We start from the raw sequence: 17881 nt of genomic DNA, 5'->3' as shown, positions 1-17881 counted from the left end.
ACTTCAAAACCAAGTGAAATCAGTTCACTCAGCACCTGGGAGAGTTAGTGCTTACTCTTTCAAAACACCTGTTTCAGTAAACAATTGAGTAGTGACGGTAAGAACTTGAGGCCCCTATAACTTTTCATACAGGTAATCTACTGAAATTCTTTGACTTTAATTTTTAAGTAGATGCGTTTGTGTTCTCTTCTTTAAAACAGAAGAGGTGTCCTCAGATCTGTATTCCTCATGAGCCACTTCACAACAAAGTCGGTATGCATGGTGGAGGAATGAATGGATTTGGTAAGGAGAAAAGTTTACAGCTTTTTAGGGTTATGCTTTCAAGGCGTTATAAAATACTGTATAAAATTAATTTAAATATCATGATAAATTCCTTGACAGTGCCTTTTAATGTCACTTATTAAGCACCATTTACCAAAAGGGTCATAGGCGCGGTACATTTAAAAAATAAAATAAAAAAAATAAAATAAAAATAGCAATCAAACCTGAGTCCAATGGCTCAACTATAAATTCCCACCAGTGTATGAGAGAGCAGGATAATTGTGGGTTCAAATAGTTTTCACATTCTTCTGTTTCATATAAAATGTTTTAAGCTGTTTTATAAAATAATGAGCTCTGTAATGTAGAATTAAATTTTGTACTAGAATGGACCACCATCACTGAATGAAGAAAAAGCGGTGGCAAGTGTGTATTTCTGTGAACCATTAAGGGTTCAAGTCTGCCTCCACTAAAGTAAATGGGAGCTTAGCTATTGACTTCCAGGAGGGAAAATTGGACCCTAAATACAACACAATACATAAAGTAGAGGGACTTTGCCCTTTTTCAAGCAAGCATAACGTTCTATACCACAGACATCTACACACATCTATTCTATACCATAGGTGCTGGAACTAGGGGGTGCTGCCACACCCCCTGGCTTGAAGTGGTTGCCTTTATATACAGTAACTCCTCACTTAACGTTGTAGTTATGTTCCTGAAAAATGTGACTTTAAGTGAAACGATGCTAAGCGAATCCAATTTCCCCATAAGATTTAATGTAAATGATGAGGTTAGGTTCCAGGGAAATTTTTTTCACTAGACAAAAGACTAATTATATATTATATACACACACACACACTATAAGTTTTAAACAAACAATTTAATACTGGTACACAGTGATGATGATTGTGACGCTTGGTTGAGGTGGAGGAGTCAGAGGGTGGGATATTTTCCAGGGAATGCCTTACTGCTAAACGATGAACTAGCATTTGGCTGAGCCCTCAAGGGTTAACTCATTGTTAATATAGCCTCACTCTACAAGGCAACAGGCATGGAGGGAGGGGAGAGCATAGCAGACAGAGACAGAGACACACGTGTGTGTGTGTGTGTGTGTGTGTGTGTGTGTGTGTGTGTGTGTGAGAGAGTGAGAGAGAGATGCACATTTCCCCTTTAAGTAGCTGACCTCAGTCTTAAGTACATAGCCTTGTTAATTAGATCAGCTTGCTGAGACAGCAGCTGCTGCCTGGAAGCTCCCTCCGTCCTGAACCCTGTTGTGTGTCCCCCCTGCTCTATGGAAATGGGGTAAGCAGGGTGCAGGAGCAGGGGGGAGGGGACACCTGACATTAGCCCTCCACTTCCCCCCTCCCTCCACACAGAAGTCTCTGGGAGCAGCTCCAAGGCAGAGGGCAGGAGCAGCACATTGCAGTGGGAGGAGGGACAGCTGAATGCCAGCAATTGCTAGCCTGCTGGGCAGCTGCAGCACAGGGAACTTAGGGGAGCTGATGGTGGGCTGCCAGTCCACCCTGATTCCAAGCCCGCACCAGCTAGCTCCAATGGGCTGCTCTTCCTGCAAGCAGTGGACAAAACAGGTGGCTGCCAAAGGACGTTAGAAGGGAGCATTGCACAACTTTAAATGAGCATGTTCCCTAACTGATCAGCAACGTAACAACGAAACAACGTTAACCAGGACAACTTTTAAGTGAGGAGTTATTGTACAGGGTTTACAGTTTGGTTAAATGGCTCTCAGCACCCCCCACTATAAAAATTGTTCTAGCACCACTGTTCTGTATTACATACAGAGTAGGGAAAAATTCAACCACTAAACTTATTGGAGTTCGAGTAAATACTGCAGGACAGGATCCTATACCAAAGTAATCATGCAATCTATGCATAGGAAGCATACACTACAAATGTAACTACTGTACAAAAGTTGCATTAATAACAAAATATTAGTCGTCTTGAATGCCTGAAAATTTTCTTTCTCCGTCATTTTCATTTATTTTTCAGTTTACAGACACAATATCACTAATTTAAAATATTCTATGTGTATATACACATAGCACAAAATCCAGCTCTGTTGCACCAGTGTAAAGTTATCATAAATCCACTGAAAGTCAATAGAGTTACTTTGGATTTACATTTTATTTTAACTGAAAGTGGAATTCAGACCACGCTGCTTATTTTTATCTTTCTCTCTTCATCTACCTCCATGCTTGATATAGTAAGCACTGAACAGAGGGAACTCCCTTTCTGATTTGTCCTCTCCTAAATCCTAACTGAATTCAATTATTTTACTAAGGGGAACGTAGATCCCACAGCTCACACCCATGCCTTGCCCATCTATATGTATATGGGACATATTTTCTTATAAATTTCATTGTATTTTAATGAATGAGGCAAGAAAGGAAATAAAATACTTCTATTCAACCAATTTCAGTGACACTATTGGAGCATTTCAATTATGTATTAATTTAGTTTTGCATAAACAATTAATTCTGCCATGAAAAGTCTAACAGTCCTGACTGAATAAACTTCATTAAAACTGAATATTTTAGTGGGGGATGTTCTCATATAAGGAACCAATTATTATTTTAAAGTTAATACATTACTATAACAATCACATTCAGAAACACTCTATGGTAATTTCCTCACATTTGTAACATAAATTAGTCATTTGCAAAACAAATTAGCCATTTTGTTTTGAATCCATTTTACTATAGCTCTGATTAATCAGGTTTTCTGGAGCTGAATGTTTGCAGCATTTGACATCTGAAACTTTTGTGGCTTTTCATATAAGCAAAGAAATACTGATAATGGACAACTTCCAGCTGCAAACCTCTTTTGACATTCTACAGGTTCCATTTTGACTAATGAGTACAAGTTTTTCATAATGTTAACTCAACAATATTAGGAGTTATGTTGCAATGAAAATATGAGCTTGAGTTTTGTACTGCATTTACATAGTTTTACTTCCATTAAATTAACAAACAGCACTTTGAATTAAAAGGGGATAAGCAAAAGCTTTAATTCTTATTTACACACACACACACACACACACACACACTTAATTCATTCTTGGATTTCCAAGCGCAATCCAGTTGACTGGGAGATAGTCATGTGAAAAAAGCCCCAGGGTGGTGCAATACCTTTATAACGTTTAGAGATTATAATCAAACATCGAATGGGCAAAACCTAGATTAGGCTAAACTACATCTTTGGACATTGTATCCCACTGTTTGTTCCTATCTCAGCCCAAGGGGGCAATAGTTTTCCACAATAAATCTTCACTTCAGTCCCTATGTTACTGATATGTATATGTTCACAAACAAGTTTTCAAGTTATTTCTTTCTAAGCAGTATTTGATGGGTATATTTCCTTCTATTTTTTCCATCTTCAGTTATGTATCACAGATGATTTTCCTGTTTCATTTTCTTTTGGCAGCTGCAGTTTTTATCTGATCATTGGCCTGATTGGTTTCCCATTTGATGGAAAAAAATATACGATTTTCCTGTTTCGTCTTCTTTTGGCAGCTGTTATTTTGATCTGATCATTGGCCTTGATTTGTTTCTCTTTTCAGCCAAAGTTTAAAACTGCTCTGTAATTCCAAGCAGATGAGGCTGGCAGTCAACCCTATAATTATAACTTCTCTCTTTACTCTCTAACTTCAAACCTTCCATTTTGACTTTTAGATTCCCAGATCACAGAGTTTTAAGGTACACCTTGGCGTCCAGGCAGGTCTGGCTCAACTAGACTTGTTTACATAGTCTATATAAGTTTTGGAGGTGAGCTGTGGGAGGCGAGCAAATGCTCTCTCTATAAAAACAAAAAACACACAAATTTATTGAGTCTGTTTAGCTTAAAACTCTACAAACATAAAGAAAGACAATCCTCACTCCAAAACAGGCAATTTTAAGAAGCACTTTAAAGTTCTGACTCCGGTCCCCTATTCTAAGGCTGGATCCAGTGGGGTGCCCAATTTTAGTATACTTGAAAGAGGCACCTACTTTTAAAAGTAGATTTTAGGACCCGAGGAAGTTTATTGAAGAAGGCTGGATTCTGCAGAATACTTCAGTATTAGGTACAGTCCTCAAAATGCCGATGTAACTGAGTAGGTTGACACACTCTGAGAAGAATATCTCACCAAAATTTTCAAACATGGGTGCATAAAGGGAGGCCTGTAAATAGGTATTTAGGCACCTAATTAAATAGCCTAATTTTCACTAGTGCTGAGCACCACAGTTTCAATTTTCTTAAAAGGTATTTGAGGGTGCTCAACACTTCGGAAAATTGGATGCCTAAATGTGGCTTTATGCATCCAGCTTTGACAATTTAAGTGGTCCATCTTAAACTTATCACTTAAAATTAACCCTGCTCCCACCACAACGCTGTTTTGGAAGACTTTAACACTAGTTTCAGAGTAGCAGCAGTGTTAGTCTGTATCCGCAAAAAGAACAGGAGTACTTGTGGCACCTTAGAGACTAACAAATTAGAGAAGTGGGCTGTAGTCCACGAAAGCTTATGCTCTAATAAATTTGTTAGTCTCTAAGGTGCCACAAGTACTCCTGTTCTTTTAACACTAGTGATATGTTTAGGCGGTGTCAATGCAGAAGTGGGCATATTTTAAAGTAACAGGTCCAAAGAGCCTTAGTGTTCTAAATCAAATTATTAGGAGCACTAAACCCAGTACTAACATATTCTGTTATCCAAGCTTTCTCAATACATCTCTCAATAAATACTCCCAAGTCCAAAGAACGGCTCTTAGGAAAAGCCTGCAGGTGAAATCCTGTTGAACCTCATAGCAAAGCTCTGGTTGAATTCATTAGGGGTAGGATTTTACTCAGAGCCTCTTAAAGCCGCATTGGATTGAGCCCCCAGATGGGATGCAGTGCCAGAGCTGGTACAGACGTAGATTTTAAATTAACATAATGAACAAGAACTTCATAGGCAACTGGTGGGGCACCTTCCATGTCATCCTGTTTGTAGAAGTGTGTCAAAATTTTTTATTAAGAAAGATTCTTAGCAATGAAGGTTTAATAAAAGTAAATGAAATCATGGTATGCTTTGATTTTATATATCAATATACTTCCTCTCTAACAAACAAGAAAACTTAATCATGTGGCCCAACTATCCACTTCCAAGAAAGGCGGGCATAAACATGCATGAAACTTTTCCCCATATGAGCCTAGCTTGGTCCTTCAGAACCTCCTACAATTTTTGGCCACATCAAGAGTCACCCAAAGGCTCTGGAACGCTCTTGAGACCGACCACAATTTAGGTTTTGGTTAAAAAAAAAAGAAAGAAAGAAAGAACTCTCGGGACATAGTTTGGAAATCCTACAGGGGGTGGGGAAGGGAGAGAGCTCTTCTGAGAGTTGATCTTGGAAACGAATCACACAACTCCCCTCCCTGGAAAACGCCACCGTATTAAACTCCTGTATTGACGCCAGCAGCGTCTCCTCCCTTGCAGCCATCCTGGGAGAAGGCAACGGAGCCTTTAATAGTCTTGGAGACATTAACCCCAAGGGGGATCTCCCCTCGGGCACTCACCATGCAGGAGCAGGGCTGGGAACAGGTATCTAACCAGGTTGCAACAGGGAAGGGACATTTCCAGCTCTCCACCGCCTCCTCCTCCTCTCGCCTTATTTCCTCTCCTTCCACGTCTTCTCGGGCTCCCTCCAGTTCCCAGTAATCCGGCCCTGGGGGCTGGTGGGTGCAGCGAATGGTCCCGTCTTCAGCGCGGACCTGACAGCCGGGCAGGCAGGAGAGGCGCCGCGCGGGGCCAGCAGCGGCTCGGAAGGAGGCGAGCTGGGGGCACTAGCCCAGGCAGAAGGTGCCGCCGGATCCTCCAGCCGGGGGAGCGCTCCCGCCACTCCGCCAAGCCCCCGCCGCCCGCCCGCCCGCGCTCATGGGGGGACGGTGGGTCCCATCGCTGGGCACCACGGGGCGGACGTGCTCCCTCCCGGGGAGGTGCAGCGCGCTCCGGCTGTCACGCCTGCGGGAGCCTCTCTGCCCGGCGTCCGCTGGCTCCCGGGCGCCCCTGTCCGTCCCCGGCAACTTGTCTGCTCGCTCGGCAGCGGCAGCCGCAGCGGCTCCTCTTCATATCCCCCTTCCCGCGGCGGGGGCGGGGCCAGGCCGCGGGGGCTCCGGGCTGCCAGAAACCAGACACCCGGGCACAAGAGGAGATCAGAGGGCGCGAGGCCGCGGGCTCCCCGCCCCGCCCGCTTCTGGCGGCTGCCCCGTCAGCCCACCCCCGCCCTTGGGGGGCGGGCTACCGAGCCGCGGCCAGCTCGCCAGTCTGTCCCCCTAGCCTAGCCCCTTCCCGTGCAGCGATCAGCGTGTGCCCCTCCTGCCTCCCAGCCTCGTCTCACCGCCATCCGGATCCTGGCAAGGGGGGCACACAAGGAACTAGGGGAGCAGTGGCAGAGGAGCGGGAGTGATGCTCAGCTGGGGTCGCCCTGCCCCTGGCAATCCAGGCCTGGAACCACCCATAGGTGCTGGAACCAGTGGTGCTCCGGGTGCTGCCGCACCCCCTGGCTTGAAGCAGTTCCATCATATACAGGGTTTGCAGTTTGGTTCAATGGCTCTCAGCACGCCCACTATACAAATTGTTCCTGCACCCCTGGAACCACTATGGGAAATAGTAGGGGAAATTATTCGCCAGTTACAAATAACATTGTATTTGTAAATAATGTGTGGGGCAAATGGGATCTAACCATCTGTAAAGTTAGAAAAACAACCGGGAATAGTTATTCATCAGTTGGCTGGGAAAATCAAAATCAGCCAAACTATTGGCAAATACTGTTCGACCAGCTGTACTGGAAAGGAATGAGTCTTGCCAGCAGAGTTTCACTTTACTGTATATAAATAACATTTTCAGACAGGTATAAAAATACAGATAGGCCTGAACTGCAAGGGTGTCTAAGACATATATTGATTAAAATAAAAAAACAAAGTATATACTTTTGCCTGAAAGGCCTTAGGCAACATACACATGAGGGGACTGTTAGAAATCCCAGTGTAAATTAGGCGTCTTTTAACTGAAAAGAAACATCTAAGCTCCCTTCTTTGGAGTTCCATTCTGCTGCTTGCATTCCTCCATGTCTGTTGTTGATTAGTTTTGCTTTGAGTCTAGCTTTAGGCCCCAGTCATGCAAACACTTATGCATGTGCTTAACTTTATGCATGTGAAATCAGTGGAACTACTCAGGGGCTTAAGGCTAAGTACATGCATGTTTTCAGGATCCAGGGCCTTATTTTGTAATAGCCACTGGCCAGAAACTTCCTCTTTTCATTTTTCCTTGTGTTCAGTTCCTGCACCTCATTGCCAGTAATGTGTGACAAATTGGAGAGAGTTCTGGGGAGAGCAACATAACTAGTTAGAGTTCTGTAGAGATGAACTAAGTAACAATTAGCACTTTCATAGTACTTGATATATTCAAAGGGATGTACAGACATTAATTAGCTAATCCTTCCAAGACCCTCATGAGATATGTATAAGTATTAATATGCCCATTTCTAGCATGCGGGGTGGGGAACTGAGGCAGACCCTAAGAGAGAGTCAAGATTAGAACTCAGGAGTTTCTGATTCTCAACCTTTGCTCATTCCTTTACACAAGTGTTTCCCAAACTGGACCGTGGTTCGCAGAGCACTTACTGGAGATGTACTGATCAGATGGTGTTGGCTGTCCTCCATAGTGCCTGCTAAGTGAGATAAAATGAAGAGCAACACTTGTTTTTGTTTGTTTTTAAACAGGCGAACATGCTTCTCACATTAAAGACAGTTAAAAATATACAAATATGTACCCAGTGTAACTTTTCCACATTCAATTAATTGTTGTAGTAGCCACAAAGGGATGCTTCACAATCCTATATGGGAAAAGAGAGAATTTTTGGCCTGATATCTCATTTATGTTGCAGTACACACTATGAATGTGTTTGGAAACCCTGCTTTATACCATGCTACCTTATGAGGAAAGACAAAAAGAACTAAATATGTGTAGTTTGCCAAAACAATAAGAGAGGAGGGACAGAAGTCGGCAAATATTTAAAGACTGTAAACGAGGAGAGAAACAATTCAGGATAACGGAACAGACCACAGAGTAACTAGAAATATTGGAATTAAATGAAGAAAGAAGAAAATCAGGGTGAATATCCAGAAAACTTTTCTGAAGGTGCTATCTGTTCGATTGGGGAAATGGTGGACGTACTACTACTGCTAGCAACAATCCTACCTTGGTGGTAGGAAGAGGTACCAATAGTTCTCTTTCCTCTATAGATTTGTGATTGAGTTAATGGATAACTTCAGTGAGTGAGGAAGGATCAAATAAACAATGAAAAGGCAATGTTTATTTAAATATGGTAAAATCATCTTCATTTATGGTTTCTGAGGACCCGACACCCAACAGAGCAGGTGTAACCCCAACAATGACCTGCTAAACCCAGGGTTGTGAGTTCAATCCTTAAGGGGGCCACTTAGAGATCTGGGGCAAAATCAGTACTTGGTCCTGCTAGTGAAGGCAGGGGGCTGGACTCGATGACCTTTCAAGGTCCCTTCCAGTTCTAGGAGATAGGATAGGACTGTCCTTCTGAGCAACGAGGTACTGCACTGCGGACAAAGAGATAGTATAAGTACAAAAGAAGGATGGTGTGCATAAAACACAATGTACAACTGTCGAACATGGTGACAAGATTATTAAGGACAGGTTGCACAGGTTAGGAGTAAGCCATATTGTAAGAGTCATACACCTTTGGCACAGATACAGATTGTGGTAGAATGCAGTGTGTGGGAGAAGGCTCTGCTAGTATAAATTACCTACTCCTGCCACTTAATGAATGCATGTCACTTCAGAGCCCAATGAGGCTCCTTACTGTTGCTGCCTTGTCTCATCCAGCATATTACCACATCTTAAAGAAGCAATAAGTCACAAGACAAAACAGCCTGGGGCTGGAATGTGAAAGATAGACTTGACTCAGTCATTACAACAGAAGTGAAGGACTAGCAATCATGGAGTGTAACAGATAAAATTCCCCCAATGAGAAGATTCAATCAAGCTATACCCACTTAAAAATCAAATGCAAACTAGTGAATAGATAAAATCATCAGTAGGTAACCAGTTCACCCAGCAAGTTAACAGTGTCTTCTGGGAATTAGTTATTAATGATACTGCCACGGAGGTCATGTGTACTTATGTAAAAAATTTAAAAGGAACAGCAATGGCTTTATTACTGCATTGAACAACTCTGTGAATTAGGCTCCATTTGTGATTTACTATCAATGCAGTTTCAGATGTGGTAATGAAATAAAATGAAATCAGTACCTAATGAGCTTAGACACTACAGAACTTTCCAAAAACAACACAGATTGTATTTTGTCTTTTATGTGTCTTTTTAAATTTGCGTGATTTTAAGGATATGTGACTCTGTAGACCAGGGGTGGGCAATAATTTTCGCTGGGGGGCCACTCCACAAATTTTGGTAAGTTGTCACTGTCTGTGCATTTTTACTATATTAATGGAGTGCGGGGTTTGGTGTCTGGAGGGGAGTTTGGGTGTAGGAGGAAGCTTCAGGCTGGGGTAGGAGATTGGGGTGCAGGAGGGGATGCAGAGTCTGGGAGGGAGTTTGGTGCAGGAGGGGGCTCTGAGCTGGGCAGGGGGTTGGGGTGCAGGAGGGGATGCAGGGTCTGGGAGGGAGTTTGGGTGCAGGAGGGGGTTCTGGCCTGAGACAGGCAGTTGGGGTGCGGGAGGAGGTGTGAGGTGCAGGCTCTGGCTGGGAGGCGCTTACCACAGGTGGTTCCCGGCCGGCGGCACAACAGGGCTCAGGCAGGCTGCCTGCATGCCGTGGCCCCATGCCACTCCTGGAAGCGGCTGCGGCCGGCAGCTGCTGGCATGTCTCTGTGTGTCCCTTGGGGGTAGGGGAGCAGTGAATCTCCATGCGCTGCCCACACCTGCAAGCACCACCCCTGCAGCTCCCATTGTCCGGTTTCTGGTTCCCTGATGCAGGATATATGCCTAAACACATATGTAATGTAATCTTCTTGAAATCCAGCTCTTGGTTGTGTTTCTTATAAATAGCAGGGGATCAGAAACATTTAAAAAAGGAAGTAAGGAGGTCAGCTGAAGTTTGAGTATGCCAGCAGCCATTTTGAATAATAATTTTGCAGGGGATGCATTTTAGGGCTGGAGCTCTGTGTGCAAAAGAATTAAGGTGAGGAAAAAGCCAACTGATTGGACTTGTAGTATGACTCTTCAAAGAACTAAGCATATCAGCATCACACTTGTCAAGCTAAAGTTCAGGCTAGCTGGCTGGCAGCCAATGCCAATCTCACCATGAGGGGTATTTAAAAAAAAACATATTGGAAGAGAAAGGAAGATTGGGAGAATATAGACACTGTAGTTTTTTTGGGAAGGATAGGACATTAGTCTTGAGCTCAGCAATGCTCTGCCAATGCCATATACTGTACTATGATCTGCTAATGGCTAATTACATTTTTTTAAAAGAAAAATACTGTTTTGAATAACAAATGTAGTTTGAAAAGAGCAGGATGTAAAGATTTATTAGAAGGAGACCTGAGCCAATAGTTTCTGACAAATAATTTATCTATAATATTTCTGTTTGTGAATTGGCCATGAAAAGATTGTCAAATTCTTGAATTTATTCATTACTTGAAATTAGTTTTGAATTTTTTCAGTTAATAATTCTTAATCTGCAGATTATTCATAAAGAATTCATAATGAGTATCTAAAACTTACACTGTGTTTTCTGATTGGATTCTTTATGTGACTAAACAACACAGTTGAATTACAAATCTTACAATTAAATAGAGCATTCCAAGTTGGCTTTTAATGACTATGGGCCTGATCCAAATCCCATTAAAATCGGCATAAGTCTTTCCTTTGACTTCTGTGGGTTTTGGATCAGGCTTTAGCTGAACATTCACCCTTAAATTCACTTTGCACTAGGATTTTTGTGACTCAAACTTCAGCACTCAAATGTTTGCAGAAAGTGAACACAGAAGAGTTGTGAACACAGTCAAATTGAAATTATTTTGAATTTGAATGAATATTTATGGAAAAGTTTTCCTACTATTTGTTCAGTTCTAGTTAGAATGCTCAAAACAAGTCTAGGTTCTGTCTGATACATAGAAAAATGCATTGTATTACATCTTGCTTTGGCTATTTGAGGGGGAAATTACACAGTTTTACCGTGTAGAACAAGTCACAATTGCTTTAGTTCTCCATACAAATGTGGCTGAAAAGCTACAGTGTATCTACAGTGTAGCAGGGTTTCTCAGCCAGGCTCACAGTACTGTTTTTGCTGAATCCATGATTTTGATTTCAGCTATCTTCAGAGAAGAACTAAATGTTATATTTTTAGAATAAGACACATACATTGGTGATTTTTTAAAATGGCCTTGGCAACAAAAGTGACTGACAAACCCTTGGGTAACATTCTCTAGCTGTCAGGTGCACAAACCTACACAAAATATTTCTATTACCACAGATTTCTCTTTCAGCTATTTGCAAACCCACTAGGGACTTGATTTTGCACCCAGTGAATTCAATGGAGTTTTATGATTATTTTAATAAGAGCAAAATCTGGCCTTAGCTGAGTTTTAAGTCACCAAATATACCACACAAGTTAATACTATCTTTTCCTGCTTACGGATCTTACTGACTGTGTCCTGGGTCTGTGAGGTGGTACAGGTGACCACATGAGCTATTCTTGCTCCCCTTTGCTTGTTAACCACTATTCTGAAAAAGCATGATTTAACATTGAGCTTTAAGTTTTGTAAGCCACAGTACACACACACTCTGAAACACTGCTACTTAGCAACAATTTTGGTACACAAATCACCAGGTATGGAAAATATAGATTCAACCAGGGTTAGGATGCAAGTTCTGATTTTTACCAGTAGGACACTCACATCCCAGCTTCTCCTGCTGGAGGAGAGAGTGAGAAGCAGTGTTGGAAAATAGTTTTTCAGACCTTGCAGGGGTCTTGGGAGTATGAAAATGAGAAGGAAGAAAGACTATAAATCAATAAGAGGAAAAGAGAAGAGTCCTGCAGAATTAAAAAACAATCCTGGCCAAAAAAACAAACCAAAGCCAAAAGCTCCCTCTCCCCCACATCTTCATTTGTTTCTAGTACACCTCTACCCTGATATAATGCTGTCCTCGGAAGCCCAAAAAATCTTACCGCGTTATAGGTGAAACCGCGTTATATCAAACTTGCTCTGATCCGCCGGAGCACGCAGCCCCGTCCCTCCAGAGCGCTGTTTTACCGCATTATATCCAAATTCATGTTATATCGGGTTGCGTTATATCGGGGTAGAGGTGTATTTAAAATGTTCCTATGGTTGTTCAGAGTTGAAGTGAAACCTCTTTGTTTGAAATCACTTAACCTTGGGCCCTGACAATTTGCAGGGTACTGCCACTGCAAGTAAAGCTCTAAAGCTCTGATTCAGCTCCCAGTGAACTCAATGGAGGTCTTTCCATTGACTGCAATGAGAGCTGGATCAGGCCCTACTTGAGGTTGTTAGGAACGCCAGGTGGATCAGATGGTGCGTGTTGTGTGCTAACAGCAATAAGCTGGAAGCAAGGAAAACTGAGACCAAAAGTATCTTCTAATCCAGTATGTGCAGCAGTCATTTTAACCATCTCCAATGTTACCACTGATTTCATATATTCATTAATTCATTTATTCATTTATGGTAGTCAAATATTATGAAGACGAGTGTGGTAAAAATGCCTATAAAGGTATTGGTTCCATCATCTTCTACTGGTTTTACATTGATTTTCTGATGTTGTGACCAAAAATACAAAGCAAAAATTGAAAATGGGTCTCAGTCTAGGAAAAACTGCTGTGCATATAACTTATATTTCTGCAGAATTATGCAACTGGAGAAATGGCTGTTTCCATTAGTGAAGACAAAGAAAGCTTCTGGAACAATTTAAACACATATGCAGTGCTGTTCACACTCAAGCTGTTGTCCTAGCCAAGTTCCATTCCAGGACATTCCATCAGCATAAATCCCTCTGCAATTTCAACTGGACATAGTATTGTCATCCATCTGGTGAGCAGTAGCAGGCCTTGTAGGTTGTTTTCCCGTTGAAGGAAAAATCAGTGACACAGTGTCTAGGTATTTTTTTAGTGTAGCTTGTTTTGTCTACACACATATGCAAGTCCATGAACCAAATATCCTATTTCAAGGACTATGGTTCACCATCCAAGTCACTACCATTTCTGAGCACCTCAGAGTCTTTAACACATTTATCCTCACACCATCTCTGTGAGGTAGGAAAGTACAGACCTGAGGAACAGTGAGACTAAGGCCAGGTCTACACTACACACTTAAATTGGTATAATTATGTTGCTCGGAGTGTGAAAAATCTACCTACCACCCAGTGTAGACAGTGCTATGTCGATGGGAGAGCTTCTCCCATCAACATAGCTCTCGCCTCTCAGGGAGGTGGATTAACTATGCTGACAGGAGAGCTTCTCCCTTGCAGTGTTGCCCATGAAGGACAAGCCCTAAGTGTATGTCTACACTGTAATCACAGGGTGCTGTTGATGTAGACACACGCAAGCTAGCTTTAATCTATCTAGCTCAGTTATCACGCAGCAGGCAAGCTGACCGAGTAATTACCCAGGGTTCTGGGTGGGTTTGTACAGTCCACACTATTGTGTACTAGCTGGCATGAAACTAGCTTTGGTATGTCTACATGAGCTTACAAACCCTAAGCGACTTGACAAAGGAAGTCTTCAGCACAACAGAGAAATGAACAGAAGTCTCTGAAGTCCTAGACTAGTGCCCCTACCATTGGACCATTATTCCTACCATCTGTCATTTACCAAACTTCCAAGAACTCTGATGTACACTTGTTCACCTGTCCCTAGCAGAGTGTTTGTGGTTGATATTACTTATTTTTATACCTGGTTGGAAAAAAATGGATGAAACCATTTTCCAGCAGAAAATGCAGTTATGTCAACATTGAAACACTTTTTGAAATCGTGTCAATTTCACCAAAATGTTTAGGAAAAAAATGAGGGGAAAAAGTTCTGACTATGTCAAAACATTTCAACATTTTTGGAATGAAACATCTAGATTTTCTGTTTAGAAATGACTTTTTGTTTCAAAATCTGTACATTTTCTCTATTATATACTATACTCCATTTTTGCGTAAAAAAGTCAAAATTGAAACATTTTGATTTTGTTGCACCAAAACATTTCAATTGACCCAAAATGATTTACAAAAATTCTCCAGTGGCGAACTTTTAAATTTTTGGGTGTCATTCTGAAACAGAATGAAAACAAATGTCAAAATCTCAAAATGCTTCACAAAGCCAAATTTCCATCCTCCATGCAGCTCTGCTCATTATCTTTCTTCTGGTTGGTCAAACTCTGCAGCACATTATTTTGCACAGCGCATGGCAATTTGAACCTCCTTATGTCAGCAAGACCCCTTGTGCTATAGAAAAGAGCAACTCCTTAGATGCAAGGAGCGTTACTTCCACCCTCCCTAGGAGTTAGCCAGAAGAGGGCTACATTCCATCAGGGGAATCTCTGAAGCAGACCCTGCAGTGGAGTCTGCAGTAAGAAAGTGCTGAATCAGCACATCCCAGCTCAGTTGTAGGGCTGTGTTGGCCTCCTGTGGGTCCCTTTTGTAGACAAGAAGCTGTAGGTGTTTTCTACCATTGCATGTTCATGCACAAATCAATTTTCTCAAATATTTTCCCATAAGGAAATCATGGCTAAACACCACATCATCTATTTCAGAAAAAGAAAAAATCCTTGGCAGCCTGAACATACACTGGTCAAGGAGTGAGACACAGGTCTTCACCCAAGAGAGGCAACAGTTGAGGAGCTGGAAGCCTGGGAGTGGGTACCTTTGCTGAACCACTGAGGGGAAATACAGATGCAGTTGCCCTGATCTGTAAGAGGGAGTGCACCCACACATAAAAAGGCATTACAGTAAAAGCTTTGTTATCCGGCATGTTGTGGGAATGGGGGGTGCCAGTAAGTAAAAAATTCCAGTTAACTAAGTGGGAGGGAGTTTGGGTGTGGGAGGAGGCTCGGGGCAGGATGTTGGGGTGTGGGAGGGGGTTTGGGGTGCTGGCTCTGGGTGGTACTCACCTCGGGTGGTTCCCCGCAAACGGCGACATGTGCTTCTCCAAGGTGGAGGCATGGCCAGGCATCTCTGCATGCTGCCCCCGCTCAGCCCCAAGAACATAAATGTAGACACAGAAAAGAAAAATGGTCAGCTGAATCCTAGGGACCAGGGTTTGCTTATCTCTCTCTCTATTCCTATGCTTGGTACAAGAATAGGTGGTTGCAGGAGCAGCAAAGGTGGTTTCAAGTTACTTCTGTGCTTCCTGAATTCAGGGTGGTCTGGGGACCTGTCTGGTCCCTGACATAAAACCTCAGGTATTGTCTGCAGTGTTATTGTAGCCTGTTAGTCCCAGAAAATCCTTCCTCAGAACACCATCCTTCCCCTCATGAATGTCACTTCCCTACACCCAACATCCCTCACAATGATGGCATTGCTGCCTTCCTCAGATATCTACAAGACAATGGACAATCCCCAGAGAGCCAACCCAAACTCATCCATTTCATCCTCACCCATAACAATTTTACATTCAACAACAAACACTCTGTCCAAACTATGGGAACAGCCATGGGTACTAGGATGGCTCCCCAATATGCCAATCTCTTCCTGGACCACCTTGAGGAAGAATTTCTGGACAAATCACCATAGATTATATTTTCATCCTCTGGACAGAGGGGAGCTTGGCTGCCAGTGGGTGCAGAGCACCCACCAATTTTTCCCCGTGGGTGCTCCAGCCCCGAGCACCCACGGAGTTGGTGCCTATGTCTACAGCCAGGCACTCAGATACCACAGAATGTGCTCGGAGAAGAAAGTCCAGGATACATACCGTAACACACTTAAAACTGCCTTCACTAAGCAAGGATACTCCACCAGAGAAGTAGATTGCATTATGGAATGGGACACCTGAATACCCCAAGAAAACCTGCTTCAATACAGAAATAAAATCCTTTATGACTGCACATCCCTAATTGTCACCTACTACCCCATACTAGAACTCATATGGGGTATCATTAAATAATTACAACCAAGACTTGATGCAGACTAGACCCTGAATGAAATCCTTTCTGAACCCCCTCTTTTGGCCATCAAACAACCCCCCAACCTCTCCAAGCTCATCATCAGAAGTAAGCTCCCCACAGACCAAGACATAACATCTCAAAGCCGCACCAGACCCACAGACAAACCTGCAGACATATTTCCACTGCTACAATGATCAACATACCCCACAACACATCTTACAAGATTCATGGGTCCTACATATGCCTATCACAAAATATGGTGTACCTCACCCAGTGCACTCAATGCCCCAATAACAACTATTTGGATGAAATGACAGAATCACTATGCTTTCAGATGAACTCACACAGAAAAATGATAAAAGTCAAAAGTACCCTATCACCTATCACAAAGCAATCATTCTATAGCTGACCTGTCAGTTCACATCTTCAAAGTCAACCTGCACAACACCTTCAAAAGGCAAGCCTGGAGGCTTAAATTCATAACTATGTTAGACAGTAAACATCATGAACTGAATAGACACATTGGGTGTATGAATTATTGCAACAATCTATGACCCACTCTCCCCCACCCCAGATTTTGTTTTCTCCTCTCCCCTCCCCACACCGTGACTAGAAAGGTGTTAATGGCCCACTTCACCTTGAATGTTCCCTTGAAATATGTGTTAACAACTTATGCTAAACAATCTGTTCCACCTTATATTTAGCTGTGACACACTGAGTACATTTCCCAGACTTGAGGAAGAGCTCTGGGTAAGCCCCCATCCTTGTCTCTTCACCAACAGAAGTCGGTCCAATAAAAGATATTACCTCACCCACCCTGTCTCTCATAAAGCATCAGGCTCAGTTTAATTTACACTCCCCACAAAACGTTGACAGTTGAGAATAGCTGGATCACAACGCACTCTGGCCATGACCTCTCCCTCCACCTCTTTGCCTGCAATATATCCCTACAATGGGGGCTTCTCAGTGGTGACGTAGAGTTGTTTCATGGCCACTGTGCCACGCAGGGAAACCCCCTAGACCACCAGATATTCCCTGGGACCCAGTTCAGCCTGCTATATGGCCTTTTATGTTGTGTGGCAGGTGCATGGAGAATTAGGCCCCACGTCTTCCCCTGATGCAAATTTTTGGGTAGAAGGGACAACCTTACATTCACACGTACATTAAAATACATAGAGTACAATATATGAAGAAAGCTGTTCTACTTTTTCGTCTGTTGTGGGAAGGATTAATGGTGAGGTAGAAAGTATAGGGGACGTGACCTGCCAGCTTCATGAAGTTTGAGGATCCATGAGAAATCCCAGATTTTGGGTCATCCCCATGAAAAGGTAGTTCCTCTATGTGCCCTCCTGGCCTCACCACACGCAGGAGCATGGACAGCTGGATGGCTCTACTGCTACAGGTTCCCCTGTCATGGTAGTGAATTACCTTTCCCTCTGATAGTGGGAGTGGAAACCAACCACTGGAAGCAAAAATTTACACAGCATTTTGTTGTGTAG

The 17881-nt window shown here is 42.8% G+C and overlaps 1 protein-coding gene across 1 annotated transcript in view; it reads right to left on the bottom strand.

Annotated features, from left to right (window-relative positions):
• APCDD1 (APC down-regulated 1) overlaps positions 1-6351 on the bottom strand; it is a 36523-nt gene extending 30172 nt beyond the window's left edge. The window contains exon 1 of the mRNA XM_034762602.1: positions 5805-6351. Within this exon, the coding sequence (XP_034618493.1) occupies positions 5805-5862 (58 nt within the window). The 5' untranslated portion in view covers positions 5863-6351. The remainder of the gene's footprint in view (positions 1-5804) is intronic.
• Positions 6352-17881: the final 11530 nt, after the last annotated feature.

The sequence above is a fragment of the Trachemys scripta genome, chromosome 2 (genome assembly GCF_013100865.1).
Source record: "Trachemys scripta elegans isolate TJP31775 chromosome 2, CAS_Tse_1.0, whole genome shotgun sequence".
In the NCBI taxonomy this organism is placed as follows: Eukaryota; Metazoa; Chordata; order Testudines; family Emydidae; genus Trachemys; species Trachemys scripta.
Note: the sequence above shows the minus strand (reverse complement) of the source record. Positions and strands in the feature narration are given on the sequence as shown.